At 34.1% G+C, this 24809-nt stretch overlaps 4 protein-coding genes across 7 annotated transcripts in view; all 4 read left to right on the top strand.

Moving 5' to 3' along the window:
- LOC107010649 (protein ZINC INDUCED FACILITATOR-LIKE 1-like) overlaps positions 1-3210 on the top strand; it is a 29240-nt gene extending 26030 nt beyond the window's left edge. The window contains exons 3-17 of one of the 2 annotated variants that reach the window (XM_027916740.1): positions 260-320; positions 455-506; positions 588-690; positions 769-822; positions 918-980; positions 1064-1113; positions 1210-1285; positions 1385-1573; positions 1659-1746; positions 1962-2047; positions 2120-2227; positions 2384-2428; positions 2551-2639; positions 2731-2774; positions 2886-3210. In XM_027916740.1, coding sequence (XP_027772541.1) covers positions 260-320; positions 455-506; positions 588-690; positions 769-822; positions 918-980; positions 1064-1113; positions 1210-1285; positions 1385-1573; positions 1659-1746; positions 1962-2047; positions 2120-2227; positions 2384-2428; positions 2551-2639; positions 2731-2774; positions 2886-2974 — 1197 coding nt within the window. In that variant the 3' untranslated portion in view covers positions 2975-3210. Of the gene's footprint in view, positions 1-259; positions 321-403; positions 507-587; positions 691-768; positions 823-917; positions 981-1063; positions 1114-1209; positions 1286-1384; positions 1574-1658; positions 1747-1961; positions 2048-2119; positions 2228-2383; positions 2429-2550; positions 2640-2730; positions 2775-2885 lie in introns of both variants that reach the window. The other variant, XM_027916736.1, reaches the window with a different exon arrangement.
- Positions 3211-4808: 1598 nt separating this feature from the next.
- Positions 4809-12603, top strand: LOC107007939 (dr1-associated corepressor-like). Its single transcript, XM_015206800.2, has 6 exons — positions 4809-5028; positions 6791-6863; positions 6949-7042; positions 9862-9969; positions 10087-10144; positions 11824-12603. The coding sequence occupies exons 1-6, from the start codon at positions 4996-4998 to the stop codon at positions 12286-12288; spliced, it is 831 nt and encodes a 276-aa protein (XP_015062286.1). The 5' UTR covers positions 4809-4995; the 3' UTR covers positions 12289-12603.
- A 679-nt stretch (positions 12604-13282) lies between these two features.
- LOC107003381 (dnaJ homolog subfamily C member 2) lies at positions 13283-18305 on the top strand. Of its 3 annotated transcripts, XM_015201711.2 has the most exons (4): positions 13283-13455; positions 15433-17235; positions 17384-17645; positions 18015-18305. In XM_015201711.2, the coding sequence occupies exons 2-3, from the start codon at positions 15538-15540 to the stop codon at positions 17642-17644; spliced, it is 1959 nt and encodes a 652-aa protein (XP_015057197.1). In that variant the 5' UTR covers positions 13283-13455; positions 15433-15537; the 3' UTR covers position 17645; positions 18015-18305. The 3 variants fall into 3 exon arrangements, with proteins under 3 accessions (XP_015057197.1, XP_027772535.1, XP_015057191.1); XM_027916734.1 differs by lacking the exon at positions 18015-18305 and having other exon boundaries at positions 15433-17206; positions 17361-17916; XM_015201705.2 differs by lacking the exon at positions 18015-18305 and having other exon boundaries at positions 13284-13455; positions 17384-17916.
- Positions 18306-20018: 1713 nt separating this feature from the next.
- LOC107025325 (probable serine/threonine-protein kinase PBL6) lies at positions 20019-23148 on the top strand. Its single transcript, XM_027914109.1, has 7 exons — positions 20019-20239; positions 20662-20870; positions 20972-21550; positions 21679-21827; positions 21931-22152; positions 22275-22424; positions 22575-23148. Exons 1-7 carry the CDS (start codon positions 20019-20021, stop codon positions 22842-22844), a joined length of 1800 nt encoding a protein of 599 aa, XP_027769910.1. The 3' UTR covers positions 22845-23148.
- The last annotated feature ends 1661 nt before the right edge of the window (positions 23149-24809 follow it).

Here is a 24809-nt window from a genome sequence, read left to right as displayed (position 1 = left end):
TTTTTTTTATTTCTTTCCTTCTTTATTTATTTCCATATTTGTTTCCTTCTTTTCCTTCTTTACAATTCTGCACTTTTTCTTCTTTTCTTCAATACTTTTTCTTCTTTGTCGCAACTCTCATAATTGTATACATACGACACCATGCCTTCACTTTATCAATCATCAAAACTACTTTATTTGTTCTCCTACTTCTCAACATTACATTTTACTCTCCCAAGACTCTGCTCGTGGGATTTTAGTGTATGTTATTGTTGTACAGATAAAGGACTTTCACATTGCAAAAAGAGAGGAAGATATTAGTACATATGCAGGTTATGTAGGTAAAGCTTATTTCATTCCATAATATGATTATATAAAATGTCTGTCGAAATTCGAATAAATGCTTATGATCAATTTACTGAAGGTTCTTCATTTATGCTTGGAAGAGCTTTGACATCTGTTTTTTGGGGAGCAGTGGCTGATCGATATGGACGAAAACCAGTTATAGTTTTCGGCACTTTTGTAGTGTAAGACTAATCCTTATTGCAAATGTTCTGTTTTAGATTTTATTCACTTAAATGTCAACAAGTTTAATTGTGCTTCTTCAGGGTTGTTTTCAACACTCTCTTTGGTCTTAGTGTCAACTTTTGGATGGCAATTGCTACGCGATTTCTTCTTGGTTTTTTAAATGGTTTGATTGGACCAATAAAGGTATTCGACTGATGAATAATTCAGTACTGTATCCTCAGCTATTCTTTTAAGATAAGCTTATATACCTTCCATGATTAGGCATATGCTGCAGAAATCTTTCGTGAAGAATATCAAGCACTGGGAATGTCAACGGTAATATGTTATGCAAATGATTTCTACAAACGAAAGGAATGTATTTCTGAATGATTACCATTTACACAGAGGATTTTATGTTTGAGTTGTTTCAGATTAGTACTGCTTGGGGTATTGGATTGATTATTGGTCCATCTTTAGGAGGCTTCCTTGCTCAGGTACTATCCTTTGCGTAGCTATGTCCTTAATTTTCTACTATTTCATTAGCATGTATGCTCTAAATGTCCGCTTTTTAATTCAGCCTGCAGAGAAATATCCGGCTGTATTCTCAAAGGACTCTATATTTGGGAGGTATTTCTGCGCGCCTTCTTTCTTTTCATAATTGTGTATCTTTTCTTATGTTGCTTGAATTGCTATTTGACTCCAACATATGATACTTCTCTGCAGATTTCCCTATTTCTTGTCTTGCTTATGTATATCACTGTTTTCCTTGGCTGTGGGTATTGCTTCATTTTGGCTCCCGGTAAATGTACCCTATTACATCAATATTAGTTCTGTCAAATTTTGTTTGTGTTTGTGGTTATAGGATGGTATTCGTATTTAAAGCTCATGGATTTCGCAGGAAACATTACACAATCACGATTCAAGAATGCCGCCTCAAAGTTCATATGAGGCTCTGGAGAAGGCTGCATCTGATACAAAAGACGGAAATGAATCAGCCCCAAAAGAAAACCTCTTTAACAACTGGCCATTGATGTCATCGATCATCTTATACTGTGTCTTTTCTCTTCATGATATGGCTTATACAGAGGTATACCAAACGTAGATCATGCTTGTTCTTTCATTCTTGTGGCACCAGAGACATCGCATAACTAATCCATTATTTGCTTCCGCAGATCTTCTCATTATGGACTGTGAGCCCCAGAAAGTTTGGAGGCTTAGGTTATTCAACTGTTGATGTTGGTGAAGTACTATCGATCTCAGGTACATACGAATTTTCTAGTAACTTACATTCTTTTGTAGATAAATGAACCTTGCTTGTACTCACATAGTGATCAAGAATTAATTTTCATATTTTTAAAGCATCTGCGTTGTCTCCTGTCTCGTTGACACAGACAGAACTACAGCTTATACATTTCATTTCATATAGTGACCGATAAGATGTTGCATGATGAAAATCATGATGGTGCATGTTTCAGGATTTGGCCTTCTAGTCTTTCAACTATCTCTATATCCATTGGTTGAGAAGTGTTTTGGCCCTATCGTCATTACTCGAGTTGCAGGAGTAAGCACTTGAACTTGTAAAATACGTTTAACTCACTGAAAATCTTGAAGTAACTTAAAATTCCCTGATCAGGTTTTGTCCATTGCTGTGCTGACAAGTTACCCTTACATCGCCTTGCTATCTGGGATCGCGCTCTCTGTCACAATAAATATTGCATCTGTGATCAAGAATGCTTTATCTGTTAGTGTTTTTTCTGGTGTCTGTAATTTTTCTTACCAACTTAGTATCTTTACCATTCACAAGGAAGAAAAATTACTATACGCGAACTATATTCTGCATAGTAATATTGAAATTTATGATCTCAAAATCTAACATTTGACTTCAAATTGTCTTCAGATATCTATCATAACAGGTTTGTTCATATTGCAAAACAAAGCAGTGGTAAATTCTTCTTTGCTCTCTCCTTTAAAAGCTACTTATATCTTGTAATTGTCGATTACAGAAGCATTATATCATACATACCATATGTTTCACTTGTTTTTGGACTGATTTCATAAACACAGGACCAGCGACAACGTGGAGCTGCTAATGGAATTGCCATGACAGCAATGTCAATTTTTAAAGCTATAGGTCCAGCAGGGGCAGGAGTACTGTGAGTTCATTTACTTTGTTTTTCTTTAGAACTAGGAACGCGAATCTCTTTTCTTCCACCTAAAACTGTCGCGTTTTCTTGATTCGTCTAGCTTTTCTTGGGCACAAAAAAGGCTTGACGCTTCCATTCTTCCAGGTAACGACTAAATAACTGAGTTCAGTTGAACACGTAGCACATATACAATTGCATCCGCCTATCCTCTCTCCGATCATATTTATATATGTTTGTTGTTCAACTCGAATGCAGGTGATCAAGTAGTGTTCTTTGTGCTGAATGTGATTGAGGCAATTGGTGTGTTGCTGACATTCAAACCATTCCTTGTTGAAACACAATAAACTTGATGTGTCTCTCTTGAATGTCATTTTTTCTTATGTTTGGTGTAGGATGTGTAAATTCATTCATCGACTAGTTTTAATATTTTACATCAATGAAAAGTAAAGTTTACATATTTAAAAACTCGATACTTAGCTTTGTTGTAAGGGCTCCTAAATAGGCCAACAAGGAAATCTAACTCCTGTGTCATAAATTTTATCAGAAGTCACAAATTTTGTTTTCCAGGGACCAACACATGGTTTAGTGACTTTATTGTTATAAATATTAATTTCCCGACTTTATTAATATTAGGTCTTTTAAAATTATATAATATACGTTCATATAATATATAAAGTACGTTAGTGATTATCAGCGAAAGAAACCCTAAAATTTGTCTATCTAAAGAGAAAAGTACAATAATTCTTCATGGGCAATTTTACATGTGATTGCTCAATTTTTATTTTATATTATCAAGAGTCATTAAATTATTTTTCGTAAATAAATAGAATACAGTCAATAATTCTTGATATAACAAAAATATCGAAATGATTTTTTGTAATAAAAAAGTCATTGATATTATGAACGATTGGTTATGAAGGGAGCATTTCGTTTTTGTAGGTTGGTCCAATTTATTATTTTTTCCTTGTGTCTATTTCGATATAAGGAATTAATTCACATGCGTACGATCTTTATAACTTTATGTTATACCCATAAATTGATTAATTCTTATTTGGAAAGATGCACTCAACTTTTTCAAAATTTCACTTCAAATGATATGATAATTATGCAAAGAATAGTGACCATTTGTTGATAAAGAAAATCATAATACTTCTGTAAAATGTAAAATGAAGTGTTTAATAACTCTAGTACAATAAAATATGATCCTTCCATTATTAATCACCATATAAAATTCTTTCATTATTAAACACTCCACCGTAAAACAATCATTATATAGTAATTTTTTTTGTTTACTCTGTGTTTGAAGTTTATATTGAAGCTCTAACTAAATCCAAATCGTACTTTGTCGCGTTTATTCGGAGGTGGCGCTCCCAATATAATTTTTTCCTTATTCAGAGCTTGATCTTGAGACCCATTATGGACTAATTTACTAGTCCAATATAACTTGTCACTAAACAAAACAATTTACCTAATGTATTATTCCATTCGTTTCAAAAAAATTATCTCCTTTCCTTTTCAGTCTGTTTAAAAAAGAATGACATTTTTTTTGGGTAACATTTTGATTTCAGCTTTTCACGTGACATGTTTAAGACCACTAGATTAAAGGACAATTTTTTTACGTATGACATAACTTTAATTTAGGATCACAAATATCTTAAACTTCGTGCCAAGTTAGAGATGATTCTTTGTGAAATGGAGGGGTATAATAATGTGTATAATTAGTTTAAAACCCAAATGACCCCCCTAGATTATGTTTGCTANAATCAAATATAACTTGTCACTAAACAAAACAATTTACCTAATGTATTATTCCATTCGTTTCAAAAAAATTATCTCCTTTCCTTTTCAGTCTGTTTAAAAAAAAATGACATTTTTTTGGGTAACATTTTGATTTCAGCTTTCCACGTGACATGTTTAAGACCACTAGATTAAAGGACAATTTTTTTACGTATGACATAACTTTAATTTAGGATCACAAATATCTTAAACTTCGTGCCAAGTTAGAGATGATTCTTTGTGAAATGGAGGGGGTATAATAATGTGTATAATTAGTTTAAAACCCAAATGACCCCCCTAGATTATGTTTGCTAATAATTAGTGACCCTAATTTATGGTAAAAGCAAAACATTGGGTCCCAAATCGAAATGTTGTTTGGTAAAAGGACTAAATCTGTCAAGTCTAAAAAAATACCTTCGTTTTGCATTTTCCCCAAATCTTCTCCTCTCTCTCTATCTCACTTCGAACAATGATTGTCTTCTTCTGATTCTTCTAATTTCAGAAAGAAATTTGTTCACTAGATTCTATAATTTACTATTTTATATCCTTAGATTCTCTCTATTTTTGAATGGACAGAATCTGATTTATCATGAGGAAGAAACTTGATACTCGCTTTCCTGCGGTGAGCTCTACTTTACACTCTCTTTTTCCTCTCCAAAAGACTATTTTTGTTTCATTTACTTTGTTGTATAAGTTCTCCGTGATCTGCTTATGGGTTGTGTTAGTTTCGATGAATCTGGTGTTTTCTGATCTGGGTTTGAGAGAATTTGGTTTATATTGTTCTGGGTATGTTGTACTTCTTGAAAAAAATTGTTCTTTTTTTTTTCAGTTCTTGAGTGTTTTTGTAATTTTGGGAGAATTTGAGCTATGGTGCTTAGTGGGTCGGGTTTCTTTTTTCATGGGGTTGTTGTTTACCTTTTTGTTTTGTTGCTTTATAGTTTATTCGGAAATGGATAACTTGAATTTTGACTTTACTTGTACTGTGGCTCGTGTTATAAACAGAAATTGAAGAAAGATGGAGTGAATTCTATGTTTATAGATTCCTATCTCTAACTAAAAGGTTTGCTGTTTATGCTAGGTCGATAGAATTATTATATTGTAAATTCAAGTTGGAAGTTTGAGTCTTTTTAGCAGTGGACATGAGATTTTTTTTTGTTTGAAGTAGGATTCAGCCTTGGCTAAGTTTAGTGTAGACAAAGAGCAAACTGTAGCTAAGATTTTGTGTTGTGGGTTAAAGTTATTGGTTTCATTTATTCTTCAAATCAAGAAAAATATTTTGCTACTAGTTCTTTCCGGATATAAGGATTTGGTGTTGTGGGTTAAAGTTATTGGTTTCATTTGTTGATCTAATAAAGAAAAATAAGTTGCTGTTAGTTCTTACTGGATTTTGTACTTATTTGTTGTGTCCATGAAATGACGCAAGTGAGGCAGTACCATGATGTGGTATGCCGCCTGTACTAGTCACCGTGGATCTTTGTTGGATACATAAAGACAAATAGGCAAGTTCTACTTTATTGCAAATTCTTGCTGTTTTGCAGTGTAATATCTTTGAGAGCATTTGGAACTTTTTCAGCCTATATAAATTCTTTTTGCTGCTTTGGTGGTCAAAAGCATATACAACGTTTTCTGTTTGGATCTGACTATTTGAAGTTGTATATTTTCTTTAAAACTGTATACCAATTAACCCTCACTAGTCCAGGCCAAGCACTAAAAGACAACTCATTCTAACTTGTCTCAAAAATGTCTAGTGTAGACATTGAGGCCTCATCTAAAAAAAGTAATTATAGGGATGCGCCTATTGCTAAGCAAAGAAAAGAAAAACTAGTGCAATGTGCAACGCCTCATAATGATGCCTGTGTTAGAATTGTCCTCAATTCAATCATATTAAGTGTGCTGACATCTTAATCACTCTTCTTAGATGACAGTATGGCTGCCACAGCTAACTATTTGTGTTATTATTTTTCTGGAGTTTTATGAAGATACATTAAGTATAGTATTCTGGTCTGAGTACTATAGTAAAAGATGGTGATTTATCACTTTTATAAAGAAAGAGAAGGGTGGAATATCCTTGTGCCAGTCTGTCTGCGGCCAAATGGATTTTTGACAAGAAGTTGGATACTGGGATCCCTGTCTCATATCTTTGTGTTAAATGAACAGATATGCTGGTGCCTCTAGGATCTGTGTTATTTCCTTTCTGATTCAAGTTGGGCTTCTGTTTCAATGAGTATTTTTCCTGTGGTTTAAGAATTAAAAGGATGAATTTAGAGGATTAACATGGAAAACATGTCGAAGAACGTTTTCCATGTTATTTGCTTTTTAGCTTTTGATTCTATCAGATGTGGAATGTCTGAAGAGATCTCATTTTCTTCATGAAAAATGTTTAGGCCCGGATCAAGAAAATTATGCAAGCCGATGAGGATGTCGGTAAGATTGCAATGGCTGTGCCTGTTCTAGTGTGTAAGTCCCATATAATGTTAGTCTTGCGTCAATTTACTTGGTGGTTATCTTTTTCTAACCCTTCCTCTCTTGTCATATATTGCAGCAAAAGCCTTGGAGTTATTTTTACAAGACCTTTGTGACCGAACATATGACATAACTCTTAGAAGAGGAGCAAAGACTGTTAATTCACTGCACTTGTGAGTGACATTTCGAAATCTCGATACATATGTCTATATCAGATCTGCAGCTAATAAAGATCCATTACTGTTCATCACATCACTGAATTCTGATCTGGATAATTTGTTGTTATGTTTGCTAACTTAGTCCTGATAATCAACTTGACTCTGTTGAGTAATTGCTTCAAATTTGTGCTTATCTGGCTTAGGTCTTTGGGTTCTAATGTATTTGTAATTATAATGCATAGATGAAACACAAAGTCTTTATGGCTTTGCTAGGAATGTCATTAGATTTCTATATTCACATGTTAACTTGGTTGTCTGCTAAGTTATTGGGCTTGTTTCAGGAAATGCACTTGCCTTGTGATAATGTGTAGGTCTTCTGTGCACGGTTTTCTTATGTAATACATTTGATGAATTTATTTCTGCAGGGTGCTTCATCTCAGTGCCATTGTTATTTTAGCACATTTGATTGATAAGAGGACCTTAGTCTTCATAGTTGTCTCATGTGTGGCACTTTTGGTAAAACCGCTTCAGTCTTTTCGATTCTTTTCTTTGTAACTATCTGTTCCTGTAGTGCTACTCTTTCTTTAAATCTGTTTCTATTATTGGAAACTTGTTGAGCCAAATTGAATTGTTCTGCATTTCTAACATGCTCTCTCCAAGTGTGCCAATTTCTACTGCATGCCAACTGAGATGGATCTAAAAATCATGACTTCTTTTAAACGTTATTGGAGTATCATGGCTTCCTCTTAGCATGGTGCGGTATCTTATGTTTGAAAGAACCTGAGCTACCAACCCAAAACGTTAAGCAATAGGTGAAGTGGCCTAGGACATTATGAATTCCTTTTTCAACCCTTACATGACCAGTGAGGACCAAGTGTATTCTCCAATACTCTCTTGCATGTGTGACCAGTTCTAGGGTTTTCATGTGGATTGAAGACTTTCTTTTTATCCACCCATCACCTTAATGTTTTGGTTGGATGCTCAGATTTTGTCACATTGATCAAGCAGTCCAACCCAAAACCTTAAGACTGTGTCTGGAAACCCTTATGCAACCTATAAGAGGTAAATGCAATCTCTAATAGTATGACATATGTTAGTAGTTGTCTCCCACTTCAGCAGTGTACTTCAAATCAAGAGTTCCTTTATCTTTTCAGTTGCTCTATTTCAACTTATTTCATAATAGTTCTCTTCTTTTTGCTGATACTCAGGGGACCACACGTAATTGCATAAGCAGCTAATATGATGTAAAAATCCTTGTTTGTGAGTGTGAACATGTAAGGATTACAAAAGTTTTGCTATGTATAATTGTGTATTGATATTTTCACTCTTATGCTTGGGTTGTGCTTGATCTTCTTGATGCTTGCGAGACACTAATGATGAAAATCAGTTATCAAGTGATCTTATAATAAGTCTGTAGTTGGAGAGAGTACTAGCTGCTAGTGTTAGTTGAATTAGTATAGCGAAAGGCTGTAGAAGGAAGGGTTGGTACACTGTTTATTATCTGTAAATCATAACCTCAAATAATAGGGATTAGGGGAAACAGAGTCACAATGAAATCCTAGGTTCAAAAGATTCAACAATAGTGACGTGATTGAAGGCTTAACGGGCTTCCTAAAAATGAGGCTATCCTTAATGCATGGTTCATTTAATGAATTTTTTTATAGAAAGTGAAGTTAGAAAGAATTCTTCAGTATTACTAATAGACCAGAATTCTCTAACAAATTTAGAATAGTACTCTAAAGAATTTTATGCCTAGAATTTGATTCCGGTGCATTTAAGGGATCCCTTATTGTCTGTATCATCTTTAAGTGTGTTAGCTAATGTATCATCTTTTTCTTCTGCACTGTGCTGAAACATCTTTGTTCTACTACGAGAACATGTATTTCCCTGCAGGTTCAGCAGGATGATCTGCCTTTCTCACTTACTAGTCAATTAGTGAACTCAATTGCACTTCTCACATCCATAAGAAATCAAGTGAATTTATTGATTTATATTTTTCTAATAATAGAAAATTACAACTAAACAGAAACAAATGAAAGTTAAAAATGCACCTCTAACATGCCAAAATATAGTAAATTAAGTAAATTTTAGTTCTAATTATTGAAACATATTAAGACATATCTAATCACAATCTTAAGTATACTCAAGAAAAGTAATACTTCGTTTTGAAAATATACATATGCTAAAGAATGGAATTTATATGTATGCAGAAAGAAACCTAAACTGAATCATAACATCTCTAAATTCCGTGCTTGATTTTTCCATTTAAATTTTGATCTTTCAGGGAAGGAATCTACACTTAATTAAGAGACTATGTCCGGTTGATGACAGGGGAAGGGAGAGATATTGTACTTCTAGTGCTTTGTTGCTTCACCATTTTTGTGCAACTTCTATCATTTTCTCTCCCCTGTCACTACAAACAATTACTGAAATTAGCAAGGGAATGAATTCACAACAGTAATTGCCTAGTTTCGTTGATAATCCACTAATTCACATCCAATCTGTTTTTAAATAGTGTGAAAAGTTTTCTGTGAAATAGTTTAGTTTGAACAAGAAGAAAATATTGTGTGCTTAAGAGAGTAAAAGGGAGGGTCAACATTTATCTTTGAATCGGCGGTGACTTTTAAATTTTTTTAAATAGCACATAAAATGGAAAAATTGGAAAAAGGCCAAAATTAGGAGAAAAAAGATGATACAATTGTTGGCCATAGAGAGGTGTGGCATGACCTTTTCTATGCCTAGCTTAAATATATATATATATATATTTATATATGTTTGGAATGACAGGCTTGTTGGTTCATTTAACCTATTATATGCATACTGATTGTTTGTAGAAAACACTGTGTACAAAGCTACAACGTGTTTGACTTTCTTCGGGAAGTGGTCAGCAAGGTTCCTGATTATGGCCACTCTGATGCTGCTGGTGAAATGCCAAAAAGAAGGTTAGGATCAATTCCTTGTTTGTCTAAAGTTAGTAGTTTTTCTTCAATTCAGTTGGTTATTCCTCTTACACTTTTAAGTGACACCAAACTATGCAATATCATGTACTGTTTTATCAGGAAAGTTGCTATAGAAGAACATCATGACAGTGAGGATGAATACAAAAAGAGCAGGACGGTGAGATACCCTTTATTGACGCTTGTAGTTTAGATTCCTCTTAATTTCTCAGACTGAAAAGTGAAAACACTTATTTATAACAGTAATTAAGCATTTAGTTATTGCTTATAAAAAAACATTTGTTCTTCAAAGAATAAAAGTTGCTCTGGATGTAGTATTAGTATAAACAAGTAATTGCTGATGATCTTATTTTCGAGAGATGAAGTTTTCACAGGATAAACTGATTTAGCTCATGCAAAGATTGCACTATCCATACCTTTGATTCTTTTAATCTTTATCAAATAGTCTTATATCTTTTTTTTTTGGATGAAGTAGTCTTGTATCTTTTTTTTGTTGAATGAATTTGCCTTTTAGTTTTTTTTTTTGAATCAAGTAGTCATATCTTTTTTGGTTTAGACATAAAAAGCTTTAATGGTTTCATGAGTTCTAATTTGTTCAGAACTCCAGGACCCTTGATTACTTTATTTCGGACAACATATAATGGATGCCATTTTATTTTTATAATGGTGGTGTGATGGGATAGTTTGTGCAAACCTTGATTAATCCACCTGATACTTGCATCTTCCTAACTATCCTGTAACTCTGTCACAAAAGGCTTAGGAAAATGAGAATTAAGGGACAACACTATATGAGGTGATCTATCTCTCGATGTCCCTTCTTTTATGCTTACCTAGGTTTTTTGTGCTTCTCTCCTACCAGCTCCTCTTCCTCCTCTTTTTCCTGTGTCTTTCTTTCTTTCTTTGTCTCCATTCTTTCCCCCTCTTTTTTTCTTTTCCCTTACTTTCTCTCTTCTCTGATTTTGGTGCTGCATCTATTTGGTAAAACCTATGTTTTTCTCTTTTTGGTAGAAGTGTATTACTGCTACACCAATCTTGGTGTGAGAGCATATTCATAGTTCTAATTCCTTACACTTTGCTGGAATTCTTTAGCACCAATTAGTAAATACCTTACTTCCCTAAATAACTCAATCTACAATAGTTACTCGTCCCTCTTTCATCATTCAACTGGAATAGTTACTTGGCTCTCCTTCCCCAATGTGAAAGTTGGAGACAACAATTGTAGTTCTGCAAGACATCAATACAATGGAAGTTTAATCCATTCTAAGTTAGCCATTTACACAAAATTCTTTGAGGGATGGAAATCAACGGTTATATGATGTTCTAATGATCATCACGTATGAGTTCCATTATAGGATTTGAGATTTTTGTTAGAAGTTTTACTAACTATTTCACTCACTGAAGTTGAGTTTTCTCCAAGTAAGAGAGTGATGCAAATTAAATTAAGGTTGCACTCGTTATCTTTGGTTCTCTGTTTAGAGATTTATTTGTCGATAGAAAATGTAAATATCTTAGTGTAATATAACCCAAAATTATGGAATATTATAATGAAGTTGATCTAAATGGAGTAAAATGGATAATAAGGATTCATATTGGTGACCTAACTTCCTCGGCGTTAAGGCACGGTGTTATTGTTTCTCTCAGTTAGTTTTATACATATGGCATAGTTAAATTTGGAGGAAGATGTAATGTGATACAGCAACATCGTATATCACATGTCAGGTGTTTTTATATAATGTGATAAGACAATCATTTGTTGTTTTCATGAGAGTTACAATGCACAGTGATTACTTCATATATTCTTTTATCACGTCATGACATAAATGGCTTCATTTCCTGCAGGAGATGTCTCCTGTTGGCAGTAGTGGTAGGGGAAGAGGTAGGGGTAGAGGAAGAGGTCGTGGTCGGGTAAGCCGTGCTGATAAGGAGCTCTCACGACCTGATATGCACCTTGAATCCTGCACTTCTGCTCAGCAGAGTGTTCAACAAAATCCAAATCCTGGAACTCAGACAGAGAACTGCTCAGAACCAAAAGAATCACCTACACAGGATTCCACTGTTTGTGACAAAGAAAACTCAGTTGTAACAACTCCTAATCTGAAGGTCAATGTAGATGATAATACTGATAAACCAGCTGCACCGGAAATAGCACCCTGCAATCCATCGCCAAGGCCTGTGAACGAGAAAGCAGAGGAAGGCCCTCAGTGGTCCCTCGAAATGGACAGAATGGTCATTGACCCTGCTCATATGTCACAACTGAATACAAGTGTAGCAGAAGAGGAAGAAGATTATGATGAAGAAGAGTAGGCAGATGAAATAACAAACAAATGGCCTATTTGACATATGTTATTTATTGATTACAGTTTCCTGTAGGCCTTGACACAAAGGGCTTGAATCCCTCTGCCACCCCTTGTGATTTATTGACATATTAGTGTCCGTCTTTGTGACTTAAGTCTTTGTAATGGTCTCTAACCCTTTCCTTTTCCACTAGTAATAAGTAGGAAGTGTGTTCGTTGCTCCAACTAGCACTCCATGTACCAATTACTGTATCAAATTAGGTTAAGTCCATTTTGAATTTTCACTTTTTTATTTTATAACCTAGAAATCGACGCGGTAGCTGACTAAGTTTGAGTGTCTATTTTACAAAGCATTTCAACTTTCAAGTTTGATCACTATAATCAAACATGCAAAGTCATGTGTCTATTTGGTTATTTACTAAGTTCGAGTGACTATTTTACAAAACATAGCCTAACAAAAACATAAAACTGCTCATTTCCCTCGATCTTAATTTTTATCTTTAAAGTGGTTTGAGATTTAATTTTTTATCTTTAAAGTGCTCATTTCCCTCTTTAGTTGTAATTACATCAATCCCTTAAAGGGTACACAAATTGTATATGTTAATGTAGCTCGGATATATTAAAGAGTATCTCGAATACATTATAACATAAATCAGATACATAATATGTAGTTCAAATACATTAAAAACTAGCTCATATACATTATAAAATAAATCGAATACATAATATGTACCTCAAATATATTAATGTGTAGCTGGATGTATTAAATATTTAAGAGATTTTAGAGTTTTTTAGAAATATAAGGAAATATTAAAAATAAAGATAACAGAAGAAGACGTGTATTTCAATAAATTTTTTCAATAAAATGATACAAGTGCAAATGTTATTGGACATCAAGGCCCATTTTCAGGCCCACTTCGAGATGTGTAGGTAAGTGAGTAGCCCGGCCCATTAACAGTATTCGATTTGGTACAATTAGGTATAAAACTCGACAATCATCGCATGCTTCTTCCTCTTTTAGCTGTTTGAGGCAGCTGAGTTCCGCAGACTAAAACCCTAGCTCCTCCCTCTCCTTCAACCGTCGTCCCGCCGCTCTCTTTTCGTAAACACATAACTTTTAACCCCCTTTTTTAGATCATCCTCCATAATCAGTAACACAATTAGATTATCGGAAAAGGTAATTTCTGTTCCTCTATGTTTTTTTTTGTTGCGTTTTTTCTAAGTTTTCGGCTAATTGTTATCTGTTGATAAGAAGAAACGGTGTAATGCATTGTGATCAATATAGATTTTGTAGAATCTATTTGACGTTAGTTTTGTATTTTTGTTTTACCTTTTTCCATAATGCGTATTTTGCTTCTGTTTGATGGTAGTTCTTGTTTGTGCATATTCGGCTGTGTTTTTTCTCCTAATTGGTTGTTGTCTTGTGAAAAAATAATGAATGTTATAAATGTGTATGTATGAGGGTGGTGTACAAAGTATGGTGTGGTATGTTTAACTCAATACACAACTTCACCTGGATTAATTCAGCGGTTTCTTTGTACCAGGGTAATGCTGGTTTTTGGTTCTCCTTTTTTTGCTTCTTTTCTTAAACTTTCTGTGTTTTCTTTGTTACAAAATTTATTGGGGCAGCCACAGTATCTATTTGCTGTGGTCTTACAAATTTTATTTTATTTTTGGTTTTCTGATATAGAAAACAGTAACCTTTTGCTGCTAAATTTTATGTGAATGATATTGAGGTAGCTTTTGTTTTTTGATTTTTTAACAAATGATTGTGTGATGAATGTAAGCTGCTGAGTATGGTTCCCCATAGTAATTAGTTTTTGGCTGCTCAATATTTGAAAAAGAAATCTTTTTTTTCCACAATGAGTTTGAAGGAAAGGTTACCGATAGTACCACTCATGAAGTCTTGAGTTTATAAACTTTATTTTCAAGAATTAGGTTTGGTACATGTCCTCTTTAAGACATTGTTTAATTTTATCATTGAAAAGCTAAACGAGTTTAGTAAGTAGAATGAATGCACAGAGGTATTGTGTATGTTTCCATAATTATAAGTGATTGCATTGGTATTGAATGTTCGTAGTGGTTGTGCATGTATCTGAGGATATGAAACAGGTACATGTAAAGTATTATGATTTTGTTATGATAAATTCTCTTAACAGTAGCTTGACAAATGCTATAAAGTTTGTTCCAGTTTGAAAATTTCCATTGGTAAATAGCTGCACAGTGGAATTCAATAGCTTTGTCAACTGCATTGTCCCGTGGAGAGAGATGGGTGGTTTCATATTTACCTTGTTGTTAATTGTGAGTTCTATTTTTTTTGGAATACAATTTGGCTTAGGTACTAAGTTACTAATAGTTGAACCTATTCAACTCAGCTTTTTAAGCCTATTTTGTTTATATGATTTTGACAGTCATGAATTTGTTCAAACAAGTGTTTGATTACCCAGATTGCCTGTCAATTGAAAGTGTTGTTCATATTATCATTTTATTTTCTTGCTGCTTGCAAACTGTGATGAATATCTAGAATCTACATATTAAAAGCATCATAGCCACCCTCTATTTCTGTGTTCCAGTCTTTTACCCTCTGGAGCTGTTGTATTCATCTGACTCCACTTTGGGCATTTTTGTGCTTCAACTCTTGCGAGTAATATATCAATCAGCTATTGTCTCCCAAACTTGTTTGGTTTCCTATACTAATCTTGTGGCCTTCTGTTCTGTTTTGATTCACGTCATTCCAATACTATTAGACAAATTAGCAGTTTCTTATATCTAGAGGCTCTATAATCTTAGACTTATGCTTACACAGACAGCCACTCTTTCAGTACCTTTCCACACTGGTATATAACTTACACGTATATACAGAAGCCACGAGCTAAAAGGTTGGGTTAACCCTTTGTTAACGTCACAACTGATGACACATACAAGCTTAAGCAGAAGAGTGAAGGAACTCCTGAATCTAATGTTGTAACAACCCTACTAAGCCTGAATCCCAAAATAGCTGGTATAGCCTAGAGGACTCATGGTACATTCAAGCTGTTTCATGCAGTAACATATGCATTGATTTTATGATGATGTGTAACAATATTATCCGGACTCTGTCTCGTCTTTGGCTTTTGTTTGATGTGCTGTAATTAAAATTTCCTCATTCTTGCAGGCTTGGAGAGTGTAGAAGGCTGCTTTTATTGGCTCTTGCCCCAAGTGTAGCTGTTGGTGGATGCGTTCTTATTCATCTTCTATAGTTGAGGGCTAAGTTTTCTCTATGGCTTCCGGGAGTAGCATCCGTCTTATTTCATACTCGAAAGAGATTATAAATGGTGAACCAATCTATATTTCCTCTAACTGCTATCCTATTAAAGCTCACAAATATGAGCCTGCTGGGCTTGCTTTTCACTCTGCTGCTCTTAGACTGATTGGGCATGTTGAGAAAGAAGACCCCAAAGATGGCAAAGAAGATGTTCCTAACGACAAGGAACAGACATTTGCCTATTCATCAGAGTCATACAGCTCTAAGGGGAAGAAGAAGTCTTCTACCGGCGAAAAGGTACAAGATCATTATGCATTATTAGGGTTGAGCAATCTAAGGTATCTTGCTTCTGAGGATCAGATAAGGAAGAGCTATCGTGATGCTGCATTGAGGCATCATCCTGACAAGCTGGCTTCACTTCTTCTAGCTGAGGAAACTGAAGCTGCAAAACAAGCCAAGAAGGAGGAAATAGAAAACCACTTCAAAGCTATTCAGGAAGCATATGAGGTTCTTATGGACCCTGTCAGGAGAAGGATTTATGACTCCACGGATGAATTTGATGATGAAATCCCAACTGAATGTGCTCCACAAGATTTTTTTAAGGTCTTTGGACCTGCATTTTTAAGGAATGGTCGTTGGTCCGTCACCCAACCCATCCCTTCATTAGGTGATGAGAATACTCCAATTAAAGAAGTGGATAGCTTTTATAATTTCTGGTACAGCTTCAAAAGTTGGAGAGAGTTCCCACATGCTGATGAGTTTGATCTTGAACAAGCTGAATCTCGTGATCACAAGAGGTGGATGGAAAGGCAGAATGCGAAACTTTCAGAGAAAGCCAGAAAGGAAGAAACCGCCAGGGTGCGTACACTTGTTGACAATGCCTATAGAAAAGATCCTAGAATCTTGGGAAGAAAAGAGGCGGAGAAAGCAGAGAAGCAGAGAAAGAAGGACGCTAAACTACTTGCAAAGAAATTACAGGAGGCAGAAGCAATTAGGATTGTTGAAGAGGAAAAGCGTAAGAAAGAGGAAGAAGAGAAAAGAGCAGCTGAAGTTGCTTTGCAGCAGAAGAAGTTGAAGGAGAAAGAAAAGAAATTATTGCGAAAAGAGCGTAGTCGTTTAAGAACCCTTGCTGCTCCTGTTTTGTCTCAGCGTTTGCTTGGGCTAAATGATGATGATGTAGAAGGTCTATGCATGTCACTTGACATTGAGCAACTGAGGAACTTATGTGATAAAGCCGATGGACAGGGTGAGATTGTTATTGCTGAACTTCTTAGGGGGGCACTTGGACATGAACACAACCTGAAATATGAGAATAAAGATGAAAAGATTAAGTCGCAGCAAAATGGTTCTCTGGAGAGTAAAAAACAAGTTCCTCTGATGAGCAGTGAGAAAAAGGAGAAACCTTGGAGCAAAGAAGAAATTGATCTTTTGAGGAAGGGGATGCTGAAATATCCTAAAGGAACTTCTCGAAGATGGGAAGTTATTTCTGATTATATTGGTACCGCAAGGACAGTTGAAGAGATCCTGAAGGCTACAAAAACAGTTCTGCTCCAGAAGCCCGACTCTGCTAAAGCCTTTGACTCCTTCCTTGAGAAAAGAAAGCCTGCACCAACTATTGTTTCTCCTCTTTCCACGAGGGCAGAAGTAGAGGGAGTAGAAAATAGTAGCAAGCCTGAAAGTGGAAGTGGAAGTGCCAAAGTAGCTGATTCTCAGGAGACCCCTAGTCAAAACACAAACAGCCAGAACACTGAGGATGCACCTACAGCAAATGGAGTTTCTTCGAGTTCTGATTCAGACGTATGGTCTGCTGTTCAAGAAAAAGCCTTAGTTCAANGGAAGTGCCAAAGTAGCTGATTCTCAGGAGACCCCTAGTCAAAACACAAACAGCCAGAACACTGAGGATGCACCTACAGCAAACGGAGTTTCTTCGAGTTCTGATTCAGACGTATGGTCTGCTGTTCAAGAAAAAGCCTTAGTTCAAGCTCTGAAAACCTTCCCCAAGGAAACCAGCCAGCGGTGGGAACGAGTGGCAACTGCTGTCCCTGGGAAGACTATGAACCAGTGTAAAAAAAAGTTTGCTTTACTCAGAGAGAATTTCAGGAACAAGAAAAGTGCAGTGTGAGGTTAGTGGTGCTTGAAACTGCTGAGTCTAGTTTTTTTTTTTTTCTATTTCTATCTTTCTATTGTTCAGGCAGCCGCAACAAGCTCACTCTTGAAATGCATTGTGACAACACACCCCCAGTCCATTTTCAGTACCATTTTTGTCATTAAGCAGTAGCATTTACATATCTACTATTCAGTACGGCATTGTGAAGTTACTATACTTGAATACAGTAATATTTGATGGGAAATACCGATGATATCTAAAGTTATTTATCGTTATATTTATTTTGATTGCTGGCCTCTAAATTAAGATTCTGTCCTAAGTAACAGTTTCTTCTTTTCATTCCCCCCTCCCCACTTTGAATAGAGTTTCTTTTATCCTGCATTAGGGTCCTCGATAATTCTGGGCGCGCTTGGTAACTGCTTTGAAGCTACCCTTGTGTGTGGACTCGGCCTACATCATATGTTGCTTTCGTCTGAAATAGATGATCTGAATGAACAGTGAACTCAGCGGGTTTTTTGCCGATAACTTGAGGAAACACTATGCAACATCTACGTAAAAGTTCAACTGCAATAATAGGGTTAATTATATGAGCTATGATTTGTCGTTGGCTTATTTAAACTAGTGTAACATTTTAAAGGGCTGATGTTTTGCTCATTTTCTTTTTGATTTTAGTCTATTTTGATTCGTCTAAATCTAGCGAATTGGTGCAAATTCCAAACAATTAATCGACAACAAAAGGCATCTGCTTACGTTAGATATAGTTTAAATCTGTCAACTTCAAGAGGTCCATACTGGAAATTAGATACGTCACTCTTCCTTATGATGTATAATATAATGCAAATCATTACACCCCACAAATTATTTCACACTAAATGAAGGAAAATATTTTGTTAACGTCATCACAAACAAAAAAAAAAAAAACTTAAGATTCTACAAATGAAGATTCCATTAGAACATATTGTATTGCAAAACTAAATGCAGTAAAAAAAGCCATATGTATAATGGATGAATCTTTTCTTGAAAATAAACAATTCACTTTGCAACAAATAAGATACTTTGTAATCAATGGTCACAATAATTACATCAGCTGGTAGATAATTGTTTTCTTTAATTAGCATAGGAATTGACAACATGTAACCTTTCTATATATACATCCCTTTCCTCTTCCATTATGTTTACATCTAACTCTCATCTCGACTGATCGATTTCACGGGCAAAATTCTATTCTATTACGTTCACGAGTATAATCTTAACTTAAACATATCCGTTAATAAATAATTAAAAGAAGGCTAAATTTACAATGGGAAGCAAGAGAGTGGTGGTGGTGGTTCATGATACATCAAAAGAGGTAAATTGGACTGCTATTAGAGGAGTTGTTCGTAATTTTAGTCTAAAGGCCGGAGATGAACTTATATTACTTGGAGTTGTTCATCAATTTAATAACTCAACTACTGCATCAGCTTTTTTGGGCATAGTAAAACTTTGTAAGTTTTCTATACAAAATTATACTTATATATTTGCATTTTATTTATAAATAGTTCAGTATACAAAGTATCATGCATTTATACAACGTTTAGAAACGGATCACATAGTTGCAAACTTGGACCCATGTTTTGACCTATAGGTGACTTGACTTGAAAGACAACTTAATTGTTGCTCTCAATTTTTCTTTTCGAGCGTACATTTTATAAAAATACCAAAATAATTTAAGGGTTCTTTATTTATTTTTTAATATATATGTCAATATTTATTTCTTCAATTTGTTTATATTTTTGTAGTGGGACAAAGAAATAAAGTTAACCAAAAGCTAGTGGAAGAAGAGCTAGTTAAAAGGATGGAGGAGTATAATAAGAGTTTGGAGATGTTAGTTCTGTTGAAACAATGTGAAGTCAACAAGGTTATTCCCTAAACTCCCACTTCACATTTTGGTCACATAAATTTAGTGAGAATATAATGTAATTAAGTCAATAAAATATATGTATTTATTTTAATATTTTAAGCTTTTAAATAAGATGATTACGCATATTAAATTAGTTATTATATTGTTTATGGTTTTTTATTTCTAAAAAATATTAGCTAACAACAGAAATGATATAACAACCAAGACTCTATATCAGATCACATGTTGATGCTCAAGAGCCTAAAGAGTACTCAGATCAAATGCAAGTCAATTTCCAATTTTTAAAAAAATTTAATTAATAGTTTTTTCTATTTAATAAAATTATTATTTACTTCATTATAACTATATATAACACACGTCAAAAAAATCTTTACATTATTTGATAAAAAGATTCCATAAATTAGTTTAAACTAGAAATCAACATAATATTGATGGACTAAACTAATAAATAAGTTAGTCAATCAAGTTCTCTCGCATCGGACTTGTCTAATGCGTAAATTGTCTCTCCTATATGATTTGCGAGTTATTAAGAAGAAAAGAAAGAAGAGGGCATTTAGAATGTTAAATAATGGAATTCATATTTGGAATTGTGAATTTTCATTGGTGTTGCAGGTCAAATTTCACATACAAGTTCAAGCTGGAAATTCAAGAAAGGTGGTTGCTGTTATAGCAATCAAAAGATTGGAACCCACTTGGATCATTCTAGATAGGTTAGTTACTAAATTTCATTATCTATTTTAATTGCTTTTTGTTCATCAACTATATGTGAATAGGTAATGAAATTCCTGTATGCACTTCTATTGTTGTCAGGAGAACAATGCCCTATTGATCTAATTCCTGCTTGGCTTGTCTCCTAACGAACAAAAACATTAGGCGATTCTTTCCATTTGTTCTAAACCCTGAGAATAAAGTTACCAGGTGTCTGTGGAATTAGTCGAAGCTCATGGTCATATAAAAGAAAAAAAAATGATAATTAACGAATGGATTTGATGGAGTTTTTGTTAACCACTAGACCGAACATTTAACTTACTCGAAGGGTGGGTAGAATATATGAAAGATGTGAAAATGATCCTATATTGTTGAATCCTTGACACAAGCTATAACTTGGTTCTTTGTGTATGTATGTATATAGGGAAATGAAGAAAGAGAAGAGGTACTTCATGGAGAAGCTATCATGTGGAATATCAAAATTGAAAAGTGACAACTCCATAGAAGAAGTGAGAGGACCAATAAAGTTAATGGAGAACACTAAGGTCTCCCTTACTCGAAATACATTTTCGTATGATGAAATGATACCAGGAGAGGATGATGTATCAGAAGAACGTCCTTCTTCGCAGCTAAGTAAGCAATGTAGATTTTCCCTTTAATCAAATAGGAGTTTTTGGTTCACATATGTTTGATGGTGCTATGTTTTGTCATTTACTTTTTATGATGAATTGTAGACTCGAAAGCTGTTTCTCGAACGAGAACCTCATGCAAAGAACAGGCAAGTAGTATACCAGGAAAGCTCTATTCAGATTTTTGTGAGAACAAAGTAAAAAGATCTTCTTCAACTGACTTAGTAGATCCAAGCTCAAGCTCCTCTTTCCATAATTTGAAAACAAAAACTGGAAACTCACCATCCCATGAACATATCAACGACAATGATCAATATTTGTATGGAGTGATACACGAATGTTCCTTTTGTGGGAACAGAAGACCGAAAATGAGATTGCATAAGGAGTTCAGTTATAAGGAGCTTGAAGAAGCAACAAAAGGATTTGCCAATGAAAATTTTCTATCAGAAGGCGGATTTGGTTCTGTTTATAAAGGGTATTTAAAGAATGGACTAAGAGTTGCTGTCAAGCAGCATAACGATATGAGCCTTCAAGGCGATAAAGAATTCAAGTCCGAAGTTGAGGTTCTAAGCAAGGCTAGGCATCCAAATTTAGTCATGTTGTTAGGGTCTTGCTCTGAAGGTAGCCAAAAGTTGCTTGTCTATGAGTATGTTTGCTATGGTTCTCTCGACAAATTCTTATCAGGTAAGTATATTTTTGACTATTAGTTTTAGAATGGGCAGATTGGACTATATTTGGACGGGTTAAAACAGAATGCAGCCTAAATTAAACTAGAATGCTCATTCGTACGTAATTGTGTTATTCTTGTGCAGGGGATATAAGAATGTGTCTCAATTGGGAGAAGAGGCTAAAAATAGCTTTGGGTGCTGCCAGAGGCTTAGAATATCTTCATAAACACAACATCATTCACCGAGATATTAGACCTAACAATATCCTCATCACACATGATCATGAATCACTGGTACGTTCAATGTTGTCCACCGAGCTGCCCTCTTTTAGTTTGGTTCAAGCAAATTAAGGTGAAATGTACTGGTGTTTAACTATATGCAACATCGATGACTTAGTTAGGAGATTTTGGACTGGCAAAAGCGGCGTATGATGAATCACAACATTCTTCTGGTAACAACGTGGTTGGTACTTTTGGATATATGGCACCAGAATATGCAGCGAGTGGGAAGTTCTCGACTAAAACAGATGTTTATGCTTTTGGAGTTGTGCTGCTGCAGCTTATCACTGGACTCAAGAACACAGACAACTGTCTTGAAGATAAAAGTCTTGTTGAATGGGTAAAAATTGAAAACATCATTTCACCATATAACACAATATGCTTATTTTGTTCTACGAAACAACTGGTTATGAAATTAAACGTTAGTTGCTAATGATAACTTGTACTACCTTTCAACTGCAGGCAATGCCTCTTCTGGAGCAAAAGAATTATCCACGTCTAATTGATAAAAGTATTGTCGATTCCCATGATTTCCATCAGCTATTTTGGATGGTTGAGTTAGCAGCAAAATGTCTCGAAAAGGATCCTGATAAGAGGAATACCATGGAATGGGTAAGTTTTGCTTGTAATATCGAACTAAAATGACTAGCATATATCCATCATTTATTTTCTGTTACAACCGCGACATTGAATTTCATCATAATTTTGTTATTGTTGTCGTTCTTAGCCTATTGATTTTTGATACGTATCTGCTTAAATCAGGTGGTTAAGATCTTGAGTGATATAATGGAAGGAAATGCTGATACTTGTATAGACTTCAACACGAAAAGCAATGATGAAGATGATAAAATTGTTGGAACAGTAACAACATCTTCTTCATTTTCGACAGACAGAACATGTTCATCAAAAAGATGGAGTCCTTCATCATCCAATAGTACTCATGAAGAATGTGAAAGTAGGAAGATTCCTCTCAAACACAAAGGGGCAACTCCAAACAAAAGCAAACTACTTTATAAAGAGATGATTCATTGAGTAGTTCGTTTTTATTAAAGACGGATCCAGGATTTAAACTCTATGAGTTCAATTTATAAAGTCGTCTATCAGAAACAACCTCTCTACGTCTAAGGTAGGAGTAATGTATATATACAAGTGACCCTCGTAGATCCCACTTTGTGGGACTACATTAATTGGGTACGTTGTTTTTGTTGTTTGTTGAGTTCAATCTATAAGGTTCTTAGTATTGGACTCGTTCTGTTACTAAAATTATGGGTTCATGAATATTATTTGTTGCATTTTGAGTAAATTTCTACGTATAAATTTATGTTTCGTGTTGAAAGTATGGGTTCCAATGAACTGATGTTGTAACTTGCAAAGCTACAACAGCCTTTGGTTTATGATTTTGTGGACGTTGTCTGATGAAATATTTATGCGACATATAAACCACTTTAACATTTTGCTTTTATTTATTTTTTTTGCTCAATAATTGTAAGTTGATATATCAAACCATGAAATATGCAAGAATTTGTCATGAAAATATAACAAAAGTTATTAAAATTAATTAGGCAAACTAAAATTTCAATGCTATCATCATACTTCTTTTGCTTTTAAACACATTATTGTGATGTCATATATGGGTTCAAAAAAAATAAAAATTTACAATCAAAGGAATGGGGTGTAAAGACACAAGCAAAATTATGATTTTCATCAAAAAAAAAGTTTAAAATATAAAAAATATGCACACTAAAAAGTCAAAAGCATTATTATTAATTAAATATTTATAAAATATAATTTTAATCATGTATAAGCGATGTAATTTTCCAGGAACCCATCAGCCCTTATTAGCTCCACCTTGGTCAAAGGCATATGCATGATTTGAAAATTTTGGATGTCACATTACTTCGAATCCAAATAGAGTAAAATATTGAATTGATTTGATTGATTTTGAACTTCAAATTGAATGATTAATCTTTTGAATTATATTAGTCATAAAATTGAATGAAAATAATTATGATAACCTAACGTAACAGATATTTTGATTCCAAGGAGCTCATATACATAAAAAAAAAAAAATTGTAAAAAAATTAATCAATCAAAAACTTGATAACATACAAAACACACCCTATTAGAAATATAATTTTATTGAACTCCTAAAAAACGTACTCCTAAATAAAGGAATATATATTTAATATATAAACAACAACAATAATAACAAGGAAAAATAACTTAAATACACAACTATAATTTTTATATTCTCTAATTTTCCCTACTTGTTTTAAATATTACATAATTCCCTTTTTTTTTATTTTAGGGTAAGTTTTTAGATACATTACATTCTGTCTCCTATAATACACATTTACCCATTTTAATGCCTATTTTTTCTCCATTAAAACACTCAACCTCTTAAATCAGTTTTTGAATTTTAAATGTTATCCATTTAAACACTCAACCTTTTAATCAGCTTTTTGATTTTGAATTATTAAATTTAATTAATTTTAAATAAAAGACCAAATTTTGAAATTTTGAATTTCAAAATTCAAAAATTTTGAAATTTAAAAAAGTAAAAATTTCAGGAAGCAGGACAACTTCCATTAACTTCTACCGTTTTCTTCTTGCTCCACAAAGTTTCAGTCCTTTTTTTTTCCTTAATCATCTTCATTCATCTTAACCCAGCATATTTTTTTCTTTTCTTCTTTTATTCTTAATCCATCATCGTCTATTTCTTCCTAATCTGTAATCGTTTGAACCCAGCATCCATCATCAATTCGTATATTCTTCTCTTTTTTGTTTTTGTTAATTGTTCTATTACATCATAGTAATGGATCCGTTAATTAATAGAAGGATATATGATTCCGACGATGAAAATTGGAAAGAAAATAGGAAAAAGTCTTTGCATGATCCTATGAATCTTCAGAAGGATTCAAACAAAGACTATGGCGAAACATCAAAATCAAAGGTTGTCAAAATACAACAAAAAAGGAAAAAAGAAGCAGCAAACAT

The sequence above is a fragment of the Solanum pennellii genome, chromosome 1 (assembly GCF_001406875.1).
Source record: "Solanum pennellii chromosome 1, SPENNV200".
In the NCBI taxonomy this organism is placed as follows: Eukaryota; Viridiplantae; Streptophyta; class Magnoliopsida; order Solanales; family Solanaceae; genus Solanum; species Solanum pennellii.
The sequence above is the reverse complement of the archived record's forward strand: the minus strand, read 5'-3'. Positions and strand labels throughout refer to the sequence as shown.